Below are 19373 nucleotides of genomic sequence, written 5' to 3' on the forward strand. Positions count from 1 at the left end.
CACTGTGTGCAGCACAATTATCACAAAGCAACAAAATCTGATGCTTTTGTGCCCGCATTCTAGTGTCTAACTTCTTTAGCCACTGCTTTCAAATTTCCCCAGTCATCCATGAATTTGCGTTAGCCTCTTATGACACAGGAAGTCGCTTAACATTCTTGAAGCAATGGGGCTGTTTGCTCTTTCCAATGACGAGTGGTTCCAACTTCTCACTCCCATCCATATTGCAGCAAAGGAGGATTGTCAGTCAGTTCTTTGACGTTTTACTTCCTGTAGTTTCGGCTTGTTTGAATGCAAGTGTTCCATCAGGAATCGCTCGCCAGTAGAGACCGTTTTCATCAGCAATGAAAATGTCACGAGGTGCAAACTCGTTCAAGATGGTAGGAAGAACTGAAACAACCCAATTTTCAGCACCAAAGTCATCAGCATCTTGTTTTTCATCATGCTGTTTCTTGAATTTTATGTTGTTCCTCTCCTTCCATCTTTCCAACCATCCAACAGTGGCTTTGAATTCAGTTAGTGCAAGACTTTCAGCTAGCTGATTAGCTTCTCTATAAGCAGTGGACCACTGCCAGGAAACTGTCTGCTCCTGACTTGAGAAAACCACCGAAGAAAAGCATCTTCTACATCCTCAGCTTTTCCCGCCTGTTAACGTTTCCGGTGTGGATTTGTATTGTTTTGCCAGTCTTCCAGAATCTGGTCTTTCTGCTTCAAGATATGTGAAATTTGACTGGGATTGACACCATATTCTTTAGCAATAGATGCTTGACTTTGTTTGATTTCTAATTTTTTAAGAACTTCTATTCGTTCAGCCAGTGTTAAAGTCTTACAGTTGCGCGACGACGACGACTCCAGTGTATGCTCTAACAACATTCTTTCATTTATTCTGCCTGTGGCAGTTAACCAATGAGATTTCAAATTACCGCCCCTTTGTCACGCGTCAATCGGCTTCCATATTTCATGCGTGTGTTATGCGGAGTCTTTCCTACAGAGGAGCGGTCTTAAACCATGCATATAAGCGAATCTTGCACTTATCAGTGGTGCACTAAACCAAAGTTTGTCCCATAGAAATTGATGGCGCCAAAAATGGGACCGAAGTATGCATGCTGTTAAACAGAGCATGCGCTTATCTGACGTGCACTTAAATGGAGTGCACTGCATATATTACATACACATTGATTTTGCTTTACTAGAGCACCATAAAAATATTTGCAGAATGGTAAGAGCAAAATCTGTTCAAAATATAACACTGGCTTATCTTTCCAGTTCTGGCTTAGCACATCTGTTACAGAAAATGTCAACAGATAAAGACCTGCATGGCCCAACAAGATGGCCAGAGTTTATCTGGCACTCTGTGCAGGAATGTATTACCAGTCTATGGTTAGGCATATCAAACATATAAATGGCAAGTGACCGACTCACACTGCAAATGAGCAGTAGAGACTTCCCTCTCTGTCCCCCCTCGCGTCAAGACGTGATGACGTAAGAGGGCGGAACAGAGAGGGAAACGGAGTCGGAGTCACTGTCGGACGCTGCCGCCTGGAAAGAAACTTTGCGCGCACCAACCTCCACCCTCCCCCCCATCCCCGCCGCCGCTCCCGCCTCCCTCCGTACAGGCCCCCTGCACTGACCTGACAGCACCTCTCACCTCCGTGTGGAAGCGCTGCAGGCAGCAGCAGAGTGATCTGCTGCTGCCTGCAGCGCTTTCACACGGAGGTGAGAGGTGCTATCAGGTCAGTGCAGGGGGCCCAGCACGGAGGGGGGAGGGAGCGGTGTCGAGGAGGGTTGCTGGAAATCTTGCCCGTTTTTACGGGCTTAACGGCTAGTTATTTATAAAATGTCTGTGGTACTGAATACATGATGTTAAATGATGCTTAAATATTAGGCATTCTATGCAGTACAGGGATATCAGTATGGTAAATGGTGGATTGTAGAATATGAACATTTATGAGAAGTGCTTGATCATGCAAGAAAGACATTTTCTATAAGACATCATTTTATATCCATCTATAAGAAAGTGCAGAACAACACTTTTAACAATTGTTTATTTTTTTTTTTAAGGAAACGTGAACAATCATTTTGGTTTTGATCCTACTCATGGCTCCCCTAGTCCTAAGCTAATTGTGAGGAACCCTTTTCATTTTGATGGAGCTGATGTGCAACAGAACTATCATCTCGTGGTATATGTTATTGATGACAATCTGCAGAATGGGAAGGCCACCAGGCCAAGAACGGGCACCGTGCAGATCGACCTCCGTATAATTAGAACTAGCATTCCCGTTGCACCTACTAGTTTTGAAGTGAGTGCTACATCTTTGTTTATTTATTAATATAGTAAAATTCTTCTATACCACCTACATGCCCGAAAGGAGGCAATCGAAACAGTGTATCAAATAAAAAGAAAACAAAACCCAACCCCAAGCTTGTCCAACCAAACCCAACCTAGTAGTTTCTGTGCAGTTATTCAGCCTGGTTAATGGTGACTGGAATAAGTAATTGGGGGGAGTGCCAGAAAAAAAAATCGATTGCTTCTCTCCATTCCTCAAAATGGAACTGAATTGTGACTACCAGGTCAGTAAGGAATGGTTTCTTGTTTGGAACTATGAAGATACATTTATTTGGCAATATAGTAGCTGTAGTATTAGGATTATTATTTATGAATAAGAGCCTATAATCTAAAAAAAAATCCTTTGCAATGGATTTACTCACAGTTTGCTCCTTGTTGAAAAAAAGTTGCATTTTGGTTTTAAAAATTCAGAAATTAGAAATAAATTAAGTGGTCAGTATGGCGGGAAGGTCTGAAGAAATAATTCCAGATTCAGATGTGCCCTCAAGTCAGAGTTGACTCCTGGTGACTACATAGGGGCCTTTTTACTAAGCCACGGTAGGCTCTACACGCATGTAGCATGTGCCCAAATGAAACTACCGCCAGGCCAGCACGCCCCCTGGTGTTAATTTCAGATTTGGGGAGCACCCATAATGCCTGGATGCATTATTTATTTATTTCCTCCCACGCATGCCATTTCCGCTGGTAATCAGCAGTTAGCGCTTGCCAACTGGTCATTGAGCATGTAGCTTTTGAGCCCTTACCACTAGTTTAATGGGTGGCATTACGGGCTCAGTCTGGTTTTAGACGCATTGGTTTCAGTTTTACCGCATGTCTTTTTCCCGTCACATTAAAAAAAAACAAAAATCTTTTTTGCAGACACGGTAAAAACTGACCCGGCGCGTGCCTAATACATGCACCTACACTGCCGCAGGCCACTTTTTACCATGGCTTAGTAAAAGGCCTCCATACTGAGGGACCTTCTGTCCTGGTTTTCTTGGAATGATACAGGAGAGGTTTGCCATTACCTTCTTTGAAGGCATGGAGAGTTAAATGACTTGCCCAAGACCACAAGATGCTGCTGTGGGATCTGAACCAGGGACTTCCATTTTCCAGCCCACAGCTCTAACCATTAGTACATAAATATGGCCATACTGGGACAGACCAAAGGTCCATCAAGCCCAGCATCCTGTTTCCAACATTAGCCAATCCAGGTCACAAATACCTATCAAGATCCCCAAAAAGTACAAAACACTGTATACTGCTTATCCCAGAAATAGTGGATTTTCCCCAAGTCCATGTAATAATGGTCTATGGACTTTTTCTTTAGGAAGCCGTCCAAACCTTTTTTTAAACTCCGCTAAGCGAACTACTTTGAATGTAAAGGGAAATGGGACTTGATATATATATACCACCTTTCTGAGGTTTTTTTTTTTGCAACTATATTCAAAGTGGTTTACATATATTCAGGTACTTATTTTGTACCAGGGGCAATGGAGGGTTAAGTGACTTACCCAGAGTCACAAGGAGCTGCAGTGGGAATTGAACTCAGTTCCCAGGATCAAAGTCCACTGCACTAACCACTAGGCTACTCCACTCTGTAGTTGTAAATACCTCAGAAAGGCAGTATATCAAGTTCCATTTCCCTTTTTCCTTTTAGCGGTGCTATCTTCTCCCAAAGAGTGGAAATGATTGCTATTAGAAATTAGAGTCAATGGCTGGTTCCCCAGTTGTGGAATAAAATGCAAAAAGATCTAAGGTTGGAAGACAACCATGGCAATTTTAGGAAACTTACCAAACTTGGTAATATGACCATTGGTTGGAGTAAATATATTTGAAGTAATGAAGACTGGCTTGAGGTCATTAGGATATTCCTGTGATTTTGAGGAATTACTTTCTGTGGCTGGGAAACTCTAGGATTATTTGCTATACTAGTATGATAATTACTTGGTACTATTCAAAAGTTAAGCACTTCTTACTATATAATGTATATTGTGTTACTATGCTTGATGTAAACCACCTGAAACCCCTATGGGGATAGAAGTGGGTTATCAATAATTAATTAAATGAATCCAGATAACCAATTCAGATGTATCGCTCTTACAGTTTTCACATGTTTTCCTACTGAGGAGATATGTTTGCAACAATGCAAAAGTTAATTGCTAAACACATCTATGTTTCTTTACTATAGCAGAGGAAAGGACTGATAATTGTATATACGTCAGTCAACACATACAACTCCAGTGCTTGGTACATTCCATTTACTTTCACGCTCATGTCAGTTTTCTTTGTTGGTCTTCTGGCCTGGGCCTGCCATTTGATTTGGAAATACGCCAATCTCCAGTCAATCTGTCAGAAGACTCCTCAGAAAGTACCAAAGAAAAAGTAAGATAATTTAAAATAATGGGAATGATGAGGTGTTTGGGTACTGCATCGTATTCTGATGTAGGGGTCAGTTTTCAAGTAGTTCCTCAAAAATGTTGACCAATAATACACAGAAATAATAATGAATAGTCCAGGTGTCCCTTCAGTTTCTCTTGCCTCCAAGCCTTTCCAGGGTTGCTTCAATCTCCTTATCTTAAAATGTATACCTTCTAAATGCTCCTTTTCCAAAAAGAGATTATAGCTACATAGCAATGGATTTCAGATAAACTACCAGAGGTTCTTGGTTAAAAAATATTTCAGAGGATTGAGTTTTCTTCCCTTTGTGAAAAACTTTGGGGGTTCAGAGGGGTATATTAGTGGGCCGAGGAGGCCAATGAGGTGTGTTAATGGGTTAGGGAAGTCAGTGGGATGACATATGGGATTTGAAGGGGGTCAATGGTGTGTATTAAGAAAGCTTGAGCATTAGCAAGTCAAGGGTTTGGGTGTGAGGCGGGTAAGTTTGTGGTTTGAGAGTATTAAGTTGTGCTTCATAACATAGTTGCCAGTTCTGTGTCTTCAATGGGTGCTTGAGCACCCCCTATATTGACCAAACACCTCACTGGGTCCATGGAGGGATAATTTGTGTTGACTTTAGTGCCCCCAATCATTTTGAAAAGTTGGCTTCTATACCAGTGGCTATGTGGGGCCTGGGCCCCCGCAGATTTGGCCCTGGACCCCCCTGCCAATGACCCTCTCGACCCCCCTCCCACCGCCAACCCGCCATCGCCTTCGCCTGCCTTTGCTAGGGGGACCCCAACCCCCGCCAGCCGAGGTCCTCTTCTTCCCGCAAAAGGCTGATCTGCAAGGCTTCGTTCTGTGAGTCTGACGTCCTGCACGTTGTGCGTTGTACGTGCAGGACGTCAGAAACAGAAGGAAGCCTTTTGCGGGAAGAAGAGGACCTCGGCTGGCGGGGGTTGGGGTCTCCTGCCAGCAAAGGTAGGCGACGGTGGGTTGGCAGCGGGGGGGGGGGGTCGAGAGGGTCGTCGGCAGGGGGGTCCAGGGCCAAATCACCATCATAAACTCTTCCTTTGTATATTTACTCATGTCTATATGGTGACAAACTGGGTTTCACACATACAATGCCTTTCTAAGGTTGCCATCTATAGTTGTGGGTCAGTGTGTTGTCACAGTATTTAAAGGTGTACCTGGATGTTCAGTGCCAGCTGCTCTCCCAGTAGTGGCACTGAAAATCCAGGTATAGAGATGCGCTTTAGAAATGTTAAATAGTAGTAGTAGTAGTAGTGGTGCTATTATCTACATATCAGCAATATTCAGCACTGATCCCAGGTTACTATTAAATTAACTTAAGACAGTCTTTTTGCTCCATATATGTAAGGATGACCTCTAGTGATAGTACCATTTTGAAGCCCAGAGCCAGAGGGGGTGGGAACTGAGGGGGATTGCCCCTACTCCATACCTCTTCACTACCAGAGAACCTCCGGAGAGATTAGAAGGTAAGGAGAAGGTCATGGTATGGTGTTGGGGAGGGGGTTGCTCAGAGTGTACTACTTGGGGATCCTTGGTCTGTTGCGATATAAGTTGGGGATTACTGCTTTGGAGGATGAGTATATGTTGGCAGGGGCTTTGTTGTGTGGACAGGCACTATCCGGGAGGTGCTGACTGGGGGGAGGAAAGAAAGGCAGGGGGATCATATATGGAGGTATATTTGGGAAAGGGGAAATTAGATTGAGAGGGATGGAAGCTTTGATGGTGGAGGATTTGATGGGAAGCTTGGACATGGAGGCTTTGATGGTGGAGGATTTGATGGGAAGCTTGAACATGGAGGCTTTGATGGTGGAGGATTTGATGGGAAGCTTGGATGGACTTTTGCACATGGTTCTTTTTTCAATGAAGAGCAATTAGTGCACTACTGGAATGCACCTAACACCTCTTCTTGAGGGGTAGTTAAATGTAGCCTTCACAGTCGGCCACTCCTCTTATCCACCACCCATGCCATGCCCACAACCCGATCCAACCCGCATTAAGCAGCTAGCATTTTTTATTTATTTTTTGCTGTGCAGGATGGCTTGGCTGGTTTTTAACATGTGGTAACCATTAGTGCAGGTAAAACCTGTACTACCTGTCTAAAGCAAATTAGTAAAATACACTCTTTTTTATTGTCAAACATGTTCAGCTGGGATACAAATTTGATTACGTGATGAAATGTTATAAGTGTGTATGCTAAAATATACATTAATTTTTTTTTTTACAGAGTAAAGACGTATAAACCAGGTAATTTATCATTTTGCTATCTGGATATGTCAGTCATTATTTGCATATAGTTGTTACATTCAAGAAATCACTTATCAGATTTTTAAAAATGTGTTATTAATGCAGGAGCTAAAAAAGAAAAAGTGGAAGTGGTAACAGTGAGTAACATGATACTATTTAATTGACAATTTAGAAGTTGTGACAATGTTTTTCATAAGTCAGAATATATTTAACTTCATTATATAAAGTTTATTTTAAAAGCCCACACAACATAGCATACATTAAACAGAGAAGTGGTGCTTCATGCAGAGGACATGGCTTTGATTCCGAGGGTCAAGTCTTCCACTCATCAGGCCAGCTGGGGGGGAGGGGGAGGTGAGGTGGATGCTGCAGAGGCAGTGTCCAGAGTCCCCAGGAGGGGTCCAGGGAGGTTATTATAGCTGTTGCACGATCATGATGCCTAATTACTGGAATTAGGGTATATGGTTGAAGGGACATAGGTATATGGCCCCTAGCTGAGTATATTTGCTATGATAACTGATATAAGTGAAAGCTTATGATGCTTGATTTTAACCCTTGTTATCATTGAAGTCGAACCCAAGGCAGCAAGGGAAACTGCTGGATCAGAAAGAGAAGTGATTTTACCAATGGACTAATAATTTCTGATAGCTTTACTCAGTGTGTTTTTTCTAGCAAAAAAGGTGCTGGTACTCAAATGCTAGGCCACCTTTCAGGAGTGGGGTGATCACTGAGGGACCCACTTCATAATAGCTAGGCCCCCTGCAACCAGTCACAGAATCTATGACAAGACAGAATTGGTGTGTAGAGCCTGAGCGTTTTCATTAAAACTTGGGGTCCATGGGTCAATTTTAGCAGACAATGGAAAAGGTGCCAGTACTCAGAACCCCAAAGTATCCCCTCAAAAAAAAGCCCTGGCTTTACTTAAATTAAACAAAATGAAAGGTAAACATAAGTTGCTTTTTGTTTTTCAGAATGTACATCTAGGTAAACAAGTGCTAAATATGTATATATTCTCTGTTTAAAAGTGAGTGAGAGGGTGTCTGGTGGGTTGAGTGTTCCCAGTTGAATGAGACAAAGGGTGAAAAAAAATGTCTGGCTCGATGGTAACAAGAAGTTCTGTGAATACATGAGAGAGTAAGTGTGACAGAGAAAAAAGGACGGCAAAATAGCTGTAGCACGAGTAGAGGGAGGTGAATGGTTTGCTAGGGAAGAGAATAAAGACAATATGAGAGATTCATTTTAGCAAAGAAGTGGGGATGAGAAAAGGCAATCTGGAGAACATAAAAAAGAACTATGAAATGAGAAAAAAAATGTAACACCACAATGCAGGATAAATGTGCTTGGAGTGCAGCAAAGGTCACAAAATGTATTTCTTATTGTGCAACTATGCAAATTAATTGCGAAAATAATTTAGCTCCAGGGAACGATACTTACCCAGATGATTCTCTCTTCAGAAGAAGAACCTAGGGGATTCTGTTAGGGAATGCATCAGTGGCTGGGAAGCATTTGGTGTCTGAGCATTCATCATTACTCTGCCATTCTATTTTAAAACACTAAAAAATCCCTTTGAAAGTGCTGCTGAAAATAGCAAGTTAGCCCCAAACAGGTGACTTAACCAGCCAGGACCCCTTTCTGGCTGGTTAAATCTCATTGAATATCGACCCCGTATTTTTTATCAATGTCGGCGTGAGCATTTATACCCCTTCTATGGTTGACGAAAGTGGTGGTTCCTAATTTATACAGTAATAACTCATTTTTTTTTACTTCGGTTATTGTCAGTTTCGGTTTTCGTCGATTTTTTTCTGCGAAAATTTTGTCTCGGATTTCGTCGGCGTGCCCACGTGACCTCGCTGCTAATTTTGTGAAAACAAAGGGCGACCCACGTGTTCTCCTGTTCAGTGATTCATATGGAAATAATTGCCTTGGTTTCGTTGGTTTCGGATTTTGCTGATTGTTTTCAGACAGCTTATCGACGAAAAGCGAGGTATCACTATATCTGGATATGCATGCACCATAGTTGGACTGATATGCTAGAACCTTCTTGGCACCTGAAAGTAAGTGACCATTTATAGAACTGCAGTTAGCTTGAAGTTGCAGTCCGTATCCAAATCCAGCCCCGTTGCACATTTGGTAGTTAATTGCAGGAATTAGAGCATGCTGTCATGCTGCCTCGCTACTTGTCATCATGCCTAATTCCCGCATTTTCTGCTTAGTGCAGCTTAGTAAACAGGCTTCATAGTGTTTTTATAAAACTATTGAAGAAAAAGGGTAAAGCTGGAACGCAGTATTTAATACTGAAGAAATGTATATGTGCATAGTTGGTTTTTTTTTTACATTGATACGTTGTTTGTTTCCCCCTCCCCCCCTTAGGAGATGGTTAAATACGACACTATGTTTGATGGAGAAGCAGTAGATCCAGGTATTGTTCTCTGTTTGCTTTTGGACGTGTTACCTAATCCCATACTGTTGGCCAAGCTAAAAATAGTAAACCTTCATAGGTAGACAAATCCTGAAGTCAATGCCCTGGCAATAAGGAGCAGAGAAGGACAACAAAAATGTTTAAGGGAACAGAACTGCTCCTGAATGAAGGAAGGCTCAGGGGTCCTTTTTCAAAGGCATGCTGAAAAATGGCTTGCAGTAGTGTAGACGCGTGTTTTGGGCGTGTGCAGAATTATTTTTCAGCGCATCTACAAAGAAAAAACACCTTTTTAAAATTTTTGGCAAAAATGTGTGTGTGGCAAAATGAAAATTGTCGCACATCCATTTTGGGTCTGAGACCTTACCGCCAGCCATTGACCTAGTGGTAAGGTCTCACACGGCAACCAGGCAGTAATGGTCTACACGTGTTAAATGCCACTTGATACGCGTAGCTGGCGCACACCAGATAAAAAAGTATTTTGCAGATGCACGCCAAAATTAAAATTACTGCAAGGGCCACACAGTAACCAGGCGGTAACTCCAATTTGGCACATGTTGGGTGCACGTAGGTGCCCACGCGGCTTAGTAAAAGGGCTGCTCAGTGGGTTGGAGGTCTTTAACTAAGAGAATAGACAACTTTTAGAAGATTTGATAGGCGTTTGCAAATCATGAATGATGCGGAGAAAGTTGTTAGGGAATACTTACAAAACAAACTGGTTGTAGATTTAAAATGAATTCTAGAAAGCACTTTTTTTTAAGTCAACGCATTGTTCAGTGATGGGATTTGCTTCCAGAGAATGTATTCAAGGCTGGTAATTTAGCTGAGTTCAAAAAAACATCTGGGCAAGATTCTTGAAGAAAGGTGCATTCAAATAACATTAGGTGGGATCTGATGAGTACTTCTGGGTCAGCCAAACTGGCCATTATTGAAGACAGAATGCTGGAATATTAAAAGTACTAGGGTAATTTCTAGATATGGCTGTACTGTGAAATTTTTATGAGTCTTCTTTTTAGGGTCTCAGAGGGGAGTAATCAACATGGGCTACCATTAAGATGGGTTATTATATCACTAACGTGCTATTTTAGCACAAATCCTATTTAATGCGGTGAAACCTAGTTACTAATAACGGGGGTTAAAAGTGAAATAACGCATCATAATGGTAGCTCACGTTGATAACTTCCCCTCTCACTGTCATAATTGATTTTGCTTCAAAAGTGTCCTCAGATAACTGATACTTGTTCTATGTCAATATCTTTAAAAATGTGCATTCATTTGAAATTACAAATCAATGGGAACAAAACTATTAATAAGGTACTAAATAAAGGCCTCCAAATAAAAATGATAAAGTACCTTATTAACTGAATATCACTAATTACATGACATGTCCTAATATAACTACATAAAGCAAAAAATATAAATAAACTAGTAAAAAAGGCCTGTTTCTGGAGCAAATGAAACGGGCGCTAGCAAGGTTTTCCTCCCCAACCCCCCCTCTACCCCTTCGTCGTTGTGAAGCCACTGACGCCATTGCTTCGCACCTCGTCAACGCACCTTCATCACCTTCTTCGTTCTGAAGCCACTGACGCCATTGCTCCGCCCTCAATGTGTGACGCCATTGCTCCGCCCTCGACGTCATCATGTTTGACACGAGGGCGGGCCCAGACACTTGGTGATTTCGGTGGCTTCACCACCACGAACCCTTCATGAAGGAAGTGACGTCAGCGGCTTGGCTTCAGTGACGTCAGTGTCTTCAGAACGTTGAGGGTGAGTTTTATTATATAGATGTATAACACAATGTGTTCAGTTCACCCGTGTGATCACCTATAATGTGAAACAAGTGAAAAATGGAATGGAACCATCCACGCACATCAATGAAAACTGGTCACACCACCACCACCATCGGATTACTAGGTGCAAAAGATCAACCTTGATTACAAGGTTGATTGCACCCCAATTTGACTGCCCTTATCGGACCGACCGTTCACTTGTCTATTAGATTGTAAGCTCTTTGAGCAGGGACTGTCTCTCTTTGTTAAATTGTACAGCGCTGCGTAACCCTAGTAGCGCTTTAGAAATGTTAAGTAGTAGTAGTAATAATACTATTACGAAATTGGTCAAGTTTTACAAATAACACCCTTTCATCAATTATAAAATGTGGAGGGGCATTTTCGATATGAGTCTAAGTCCGACTTTGGATGTTTTGCAAAAAACGCCCAAAATCTGAATAGAAAAGAAGGTCATTTTTGAAAAAGAAAAACATCTTTTATTTTCGAAAAAAATTGTTTCTAACAAGGTTTTGGCACTTTGGGCGTTTTGTTTTTTTGGTCCATTTTTGAAAACAAAAAAAAACCCCCAAACTTGTCCAAATGAAAAACGTAGCAAATCACGCCATTGGGATGTAGGAGGGGCCAGCATTTTTTAGTAGACTGGTCCCCCCAGACATCCCGGAAGATAAATGGGACATCCTAGGGGGGCACTGCAGTGGACTTCAAAAACATGCTTCCAGGTATACATCTCACGTTGCTCCCTTATTTTGTCTGCTGAGCCTCCCAAAACCCATCCAAACCTACTGCCCATAACTGTACACCACTACATAGCTCTTAGGGTGAAGGGGGCACCTATATGTGGGCACAGTGGGTTTCTGGTGAGTTTTGGAGGGCTCACAGTTTCCATCACAAATGCGACAGGTAGAGGGAGATAGGGACCCGAGTCCCTCACGTGATGGTGCATTGCACTGACACTACACTACAGTGTTGCTTTAAGCCACTCTTTTTAGATGTTTTTTCTCTTTTGAAATGAGCTCCCCAAGTCACTTCAATCAATGTTGACAGCAGGAGATGAAAGAAGAGAACAGCAGGCCATAACAGCTCACAGCAAAAAAGTATTTTAGATGAAATAAATCACTTATCAGTTAGATTAGTCCTCCTCCAAAATGCGTAATGACCCAGACCCCGTTTTATATCACACTGGTTAAACTGAGCATTTTGCATGATAAATTTTTTCTTTATTTTTTGCTTTATGTAGTTATATTAGGATAGGATATGTCATGTAATTAGCGATATTCGATTAATATGGTACTTTATCATTTTTATTTTTGTGACATTCGTTTGAATTGACATGGGAAATATGATGTCATTTTTAGCTCAGAACGACAGCAAAACCCTGAAACGATGTGTTTTTTCCTGTGTCATAAGCAGTGGACACTCTTCAGAAAGAGTACACATGCATGCAACCACTGAAAAATAGTGTTCTCATCAGTTTCCTGGTTCTTTGATTAAGTTTCTCTAAATCACTTATCATTATTATTAGAATCATTTATCTCCCACCTATAGTTATCCTCCTGGGTGAATCACAGCCACATATAGAGAAATCAGATAGACAATACATCGATGTATCTTGCTCAGCAATTTTACAAAGTAGTAGTAGCAAAACAGCAAAAGTAGAGGCTGACAAATGCGCAAACCAATAGGGAGATAATATCAAAAACCAGTTTATTCAGAATATTCATATCAAGGACCCGCCCTTCTTGTCATATGATGTTTGCTGAGCGGTTGGCTGTTCTTTTGTTCTCTCTGTGGATTAACTTGCATAAATAAAGGAATTATTCAAGCCTATCAGCTTCTTCTCAGAGAAAGTTGATTGTGACCCCTGAGGCAGGTGCTTTGGCGCCGAAACACGGACCGTGTCAGGTCCTTGATATGAATATTCTGAATAAACTGGTTTTTGATATTATCTCCCTATTGGTTTGCGCATTTGTCAGCCTCTACCTTTGCTGTTTTGCTTTGACTTTCCGTGGAGGCTCCTCCTGTCTTCTTGGATTTACAACGTAGTAGTACCCATACTGCCACTTTGCCATGTGTCATTTCGATAATACTGCCGGACCACTGCGGGAGCCGGTGGTAGCGCCACCCCCACCGCACGCCACTTCTGGTGCAATGGAAATTAATATCCTTTTGCACCAGGGACTTACGTGGTGGTAATCAGGCAGCGCCGTGTGCTGCCTGGTTACTGTCAGGTTAATGTGGGAACCCTTACCACCTCCTAAATAGGTGACAGTAAGGGCTCTCTCCCCCTCCCAGAATTGGCCATGCAGCAAGTGTGCAACTACCGTAGAGCCATTTTCTTTTTTTGTCTTTTTACCCACTGCAGTGAAAGGGGCCTTGGCGCTTGGCAAATCCACTCGCTGCAGGGCCCCTTTTACCACAGCTTGGTAAAAGGGCCCTTAAAATCTACTGCTGATTGCCCTAAGCTGGAAAACTCACATCTAGCTCATCAGATGTTTTCTATTGCTCACTAACGGTTGCATGGGATAGAAATTGTCCATTTGGCCACTGTCAGACTATCTGTCAACTGTCCATAAAATTATCTACGGTGAGGCACCGGGATACATGACAGACCTTATCAACCTGCCAACCAGAAACACCAAACATCTGCACGATCATACCTAAACGTCCACTACCCAAGCAGCAAAGGACTCAAATACAAATCCACCTATGCAACCAGCTTTTCCTACCTAAGCGCACAACTATGGAACACATTATCAAAAGCAGTAAAAACCATGATCAACCACCTAAATTTTCGAAAAGCACTAAGGACAGACCTGTTCAGAAGAGCATACCCCACCGACCCAACATAAAATTACCTGGACACTTGCGACTCAATGTAACCAAAGACCGTAACGGACATTACCTGACCCTTCTACCCCCTTTCCCTCCCTAAGTTCCCCTCCCCATTGTACCTACCATACATGTTCTACCACAATATCACTTTGTATTCATTTATACTATGTATTTGTTCAGACCGGAATCGGCTAACACCGTTAACGGTTATATGTAAGCCACATTGAGCCTGCAAAAAGGTGGGAAAATGTGGGATACAAATGTAACAAATAATAATAACAATCTGCTTGTTTTTTCCTCTCTGGTGATCTCTGCTGTTCTCACGCTTAGTTGGGTGGCTTAGGGAACTCTTACCCATCTCCTAGACAAATCCTCAGCACCGCTCATTGGCTTCCAGTCCCCTTCTTTCCCGCAGACTGTGTGCAACACCTCTGGGGCACAGCCAGTCCTGACTGGCCCCAATGCTACGCCTTCAGCTATAGGAACAGCCCTCTTGCTACATACATTTAATCCAAATGTGCATTTTTAGAGAACGGTCTGTTTGTGAATGGGAGTGGTTATATAGAACCAAAAGTAATGAATTTTTGGGCATAGTGACATGTAATATTTGCAGTTTAATAATATTCTAACAATTTTTCCGTAGTCACAGGACAACTGTATGAATTTAACAGCAAATCAGGGGCCAGAAGGTGGAAGGATACTCGGATGGGAGACTCAAAGGAGATGAATACGAACCTGGCAATGATGCTCTCAGTCCCTGAGAATCCCTTACCTCTGACACCACAAAAACCTACTGTGAAAGATTAATTAATGAATGCCTACTGGGCCACTGATGCAGGAAAGTCAGTTTGATTCTCTGTAATCCCTACCTTTTCCTTCAATTCTTATTCTAGACATGTTCATTTGCTTTTCTTGTGCAGTTTGCACAGCCCACTGTACATTCCAATCAAATCATCTTAAAGGAATATAGCTACAGCTTTCACAGGACTGTGCTGAGGTTGAGATAAAATGGGTTATTTAATACTAGAGATGTTATTGTGGCTTTCTCCCCAGACAACTGGGTAGATAAAGACTTATACAGTCCATCCACTCTGCCCAACAAGATAAACTCATAGGTATGATGCGACACTACATACCTATACTTGAACTTGACTTGTCCTTGACATTTTCAGGTCATGGACCATAGAAGTCTGCCCCGGCATTGGCCTTGTTCTCCAGTTACTGAAGCTGAATCTGTCCAGCCATGATGAAGGCACAGATCGTAGAAGCCTGCCCAGCACTGATTTTGCTTCCCAATTACTGCTGTTGTCAATTACCGCTAAGCCTGTTTGAAAAGCATTGGCTTTATTAACTCTAACATATATATAAAGGTTTTTCTGAGTGGTTGATGTTTTTTGTATTCTATATTACATGCAAATTCATTTGTTCAAAATTTGACTCATGGGATCATTCTTCAAAACAGTATCTGAAATATATTAGACTTGGTACAGATAAATATTGATGTTGATTTTGTTCTTGTTATGCTGAGACCTTGATCGAACCTGATGTTGCTGTCTCATGTTCATGCTTTTTCTTATAATAGTCATTTTTTTAAATTAAAGATTATTATCCGCATATACTGTGCAAGATAAAAACAAAGTTATATAATGAAATCGGTAGAGGCCAGTATTCAGCAGAGCAGTAATACTTAACTGATACATTTTTATTAATCAAAACCTGGGGTTACCTTACTTTAGACCTTGCAGTAATGTGTGTTTTATTTGTACCTCACCAACACTGGCTGTTATTATGTATATACATACCAATGGATTCTATATATGGCGTCCAAAGTTGTGCGCCAAATTTTAGGAGCATGAGTTGCGCATGCAACTTGATTGATCAATGAGCCCTTAACCAGCAATAATTGGGTACTAAAAACCAATTATAGCAGTTAATTGGCATCAAAGGAGAGCGACCAAAATGATAAAGGGGTTGGAATTCCTCTTATATAAGGAAAGGCTAAAGAGGTTAGTGCTCTTTAGCTTGGAAAAGAGATGGCTGAGGGGGGATATGATTGAGTAGAAGTGAATCAATTTTTTACTCTTTCAAAAAGTACAATGACTAGGGGACATTCAATGAAGTTTCATGGAAACTCTTTTAAAACAAAGAGGAGGAAATAATTTTTCACTTAACGAATAGTTAAGCTTTGGAACTCTTTGCTGGAGGATGTAGTAACAGTGGTTAGAATATCTGGGTTAAAAAAAAAGGTTTGGACAAGTTCCTGGAGGAAAAGTCCATAGTCTACTATTGAGATAGAAATTGGGAAAGTCCCTGCTGTCCTTGGGATTGATAGCATGGAATTTTGGTACTCTTTGGGATTCCGGAATCTTGCTACTGTTTGGGTTTCTGCCAGGTACTTGTGTCTTGGATTGGCCACTGTTGGAAACAGGATACTGGGGCTAGATGGACCAATGATCTGACCCAGTATGACTATTCTTATGATCTTATGTATAAGGCTTGGTGCCTAACTCTCATTGCACATATCTGAAAAGGGACATGGCCAGGGGGGGGGTGTCAGGGGCATTTCAAAAAGTTGTATTGGCATTCCAGAATTTGCCTGAAGTGGGCCTAATTTGGGCACTGGAATTTGCACCTGCTTTTAGCAGGCTTAAGTATGTCACCAAAAATTTAGGCGCTGGATCCATGCCGGACACTATTCTATAAAGAGTGCACTCCCTTCATAGAATAGCACTTAGCGTTCAATTTTTTCAGCCCTGAATTTTCAGCATCCTTTATAGAATTTCCTCCACAGTGTACTAACGAGATGAGAATGAGGCGTCCTTTATCATAGACAGTAAAGAACACATGGAAAGATCCACTTGCTAATACTCATGGCACTGCAAAAATTTAACTGTGGCTCCTTCAGGTGCATTTTTGTTTTTGCAATAACATATTTGTGTTACAGTTTATATGTGTTAATGCTTGAACTTTTATTTATTTATTTGGCTTTATTAACTGCCTTTATGAAGAGGTTCACCCAAGGCGGCGTACAACTTTTGTTCTGCACAAATAGATAATGAGCTGTATTTTGCATACTTTTGCATCTCATTGCCTCATTATCAAAGACGTTGTGGTAACACCAGCAAAGAAAGAAAAATCCACATTCTTTATTGCTGAGTCATTGAATAGAGATCCCTGGTTTCCTAATTTAAACTTAGAAGCTGGATGCTTTTGCTAATGGTTACAGGCAACTTACACGATGGCAATCATGTAAAGCACAGCAATAAAATCAGCAACAACCATTAACCATCATAAAAAAATAACACTGAAAATTTGCAGCATATGGACAAGTATGCTCTAAGGAAAGTCTCATGAAACAATCTAGATTTGTAATGTGAATTAACTGACCATGACAGAAGCTAATGCTGACAGAAAACAAAAACCATGTAGTATATTTAAAAATGTACATTAGTAAATAGGGCCCATTCTGTAATCCAAGCACCGGCAGGTATGCGTCCATTGCACGTGTAAATGTCTAGAGTACTAGCCGTTATCCATGTAAATTGTACCAGAGTGTTGAAGCACTATTTTGCAAGTACTCTCTGAACTTACATAGCAACAGAGAAAAAAATGTAGACAAATAAAGACTATCAGGGGCATTTTAGAAAGAGAAGGGCACCCATCTTTCGATACAAATCGGGAGATGGGCGTCCTTCTCTCAGGGTCACCCAACTCGGCATAATCGAAAGCCGATTTTGGGCGCCCTCAACTGCAGTCCGTTGTGGGGATGACCAAAGTTCAAGGGGGCGTGTCGGAGGCGGGACTGGGGCGTGCTTAAGAGATGGGCGTCCTCGGCTGATAATGGAAAAAAGAAGGGTGTCCCTGACGAGCATTTGGCCGACTTTACTCGGTCCCTTTTTTTTCCACGACCAAGCCTTGAAAAGGTGTCTGAACTGACCAGATGACCACCGGAGGGAATCTGGGATGACCTCCCCTTACTCCCCCAGTGGTCACTAACCCCCTCCCACAAAAAAAAAAAAAAATTAAAAAACCATCTCTAAGGCCAACCTGAATGTTGAGATTTGGGCATCCCCGACCGTATTATCAAAATGAAAGATGGATGCCCATCTACCTTTAAAGAAATCTCAGAAGCCGTGGCGAGGCGAGGTGCAGTGCCTCATGCCTGCATGTAAAAGAAGTGTGGATCGTCTCATCAGGCCTTCCCTCACTCTGTCTGTCCCGTCCTCCGCTCACGCAACTTCCTATTTCCGCAAGGGCAGGACAGACAGAGTGAGGGAAGGCCCGATGAGACGATCCACACTTCTTTTACATGCAGGCGTGAGGCGCTGCCCTGTGCTTTGCCTTCCGAGATTTCTTTAAAGGTAGGGTGCGGGAGCTGGTTGGACGGAGTTGAGGAGGGTAGGCACTGGTCGGGGGGGGGGGGGGTATTGATGTGCCGAGGGGGGGGGGGATGTCATCGTGCTGCACCCGGGGGGGGGGGGGGGTGTGTGCAATGGTGAACCACCCCGGGTGGCAGCCCCCCCTTGCTACGCCACTGGTCATACTCCATTCATCAGAACTCCACCAAATAGTTTAAACATCTTGATATGCCATTTTTCTAACATAATCAAAGTTGTTTACAATAAAATTATAAATTATTAAAATGTGACAGACTATGAGGTCCCTAGGACAGGTTTGGGAAGCCTTGTCTGTAATGTTAACCCTTCAATACTAAATAAGTGCAGACCTCTACAGAAAATCCTTGCATTCTTCAAGTAGGCTCAGAACTCTTATGACAGGTGTGTCGAACAGTAGTCCCAGAGAGCTGAAAATAAATCAGGTTTTCAGGCTATCCTTAATAAATAGTAATAAGAAATATTTGCATGTACTACCTCCATTATTTCTAGGATAAACAGCATCAGTGCGTTTTTTTCTAGCAAAAAAGGTGCCGTACTCAAATGCTAGACCACCCTTCAGGGGTGGACTGATCACTGAGGGACCCACCCCACAATAGCCAGGCCCCCTGCAACTAGTCACAGAATCCATGACAAGGCAGAATGGTGTGTAGAGTCTGAGCTCTTTCATTAAACTTGGGGACCATGGGTCAATTTTTAGCAGACTATGGAAAAGGTGCCGGTCCTCAGTACCCCCAAGTACCCATCAAAAAAGCCCTGAGCAGCATAAAATCTGTTTTACTGTTCTGGAGATCATGCCAGGTACTTGTGACCTGGATTGGCCACTGTTGGAAACAGGATATTGGGCTTGATGGACTTTCAGACTGTCCCAGCATGGCATAAGTACATAAGTATTGCCACGCTGGGAAAAGACCAAAGGTCCATCAAGCCCAGCACTCTGTCTCCGACAGCGGCCAATCCAG

The 19373-nt window shown here is 42.2% G+C and overlaps 1 protein-coding gene across 1 annotated transcript in view; it reads left to right on the forward strand.

The window, feature by feature from the left end:
- The window catches only part of LOC115472478 (cadherin-related family member 3-like), a 116662-nt gene extending 101838 nt beyond the window's left edge, over window positions 1-14824 (forward strand). Inside the window, exons 16-17 of the mRNA XM_030206768.1 lie at window positions 2059-2253; window positions 14661-14824. Of these exons, the coding sequence (XP_030062628.1) occupies window positions 2059-2253; window positions 14661-14824 (359 nt within the window). The remainder of the gene's footprint in view (window positions 1-2058; window positions 2254-14660) is intronic.
- Window positions 14825-19373: the final 4549 nt, after the last annotated feature.

This window comes from Microcaecilia unicolor, chromosome 6, assembly GCF_901765095.1.
Source record: "Microcaecilia unicolor chromosome 6, aMicUni1.1, whole genome shotgun sequence".
In the NCBI taxonomy this organism is placed as follows: Eukaryota; Metazoa; Chordata; class Amphibia; order Gymnophiona; family Siphonopidae; genus Microcaecilia; species Microcaecilia unicolor.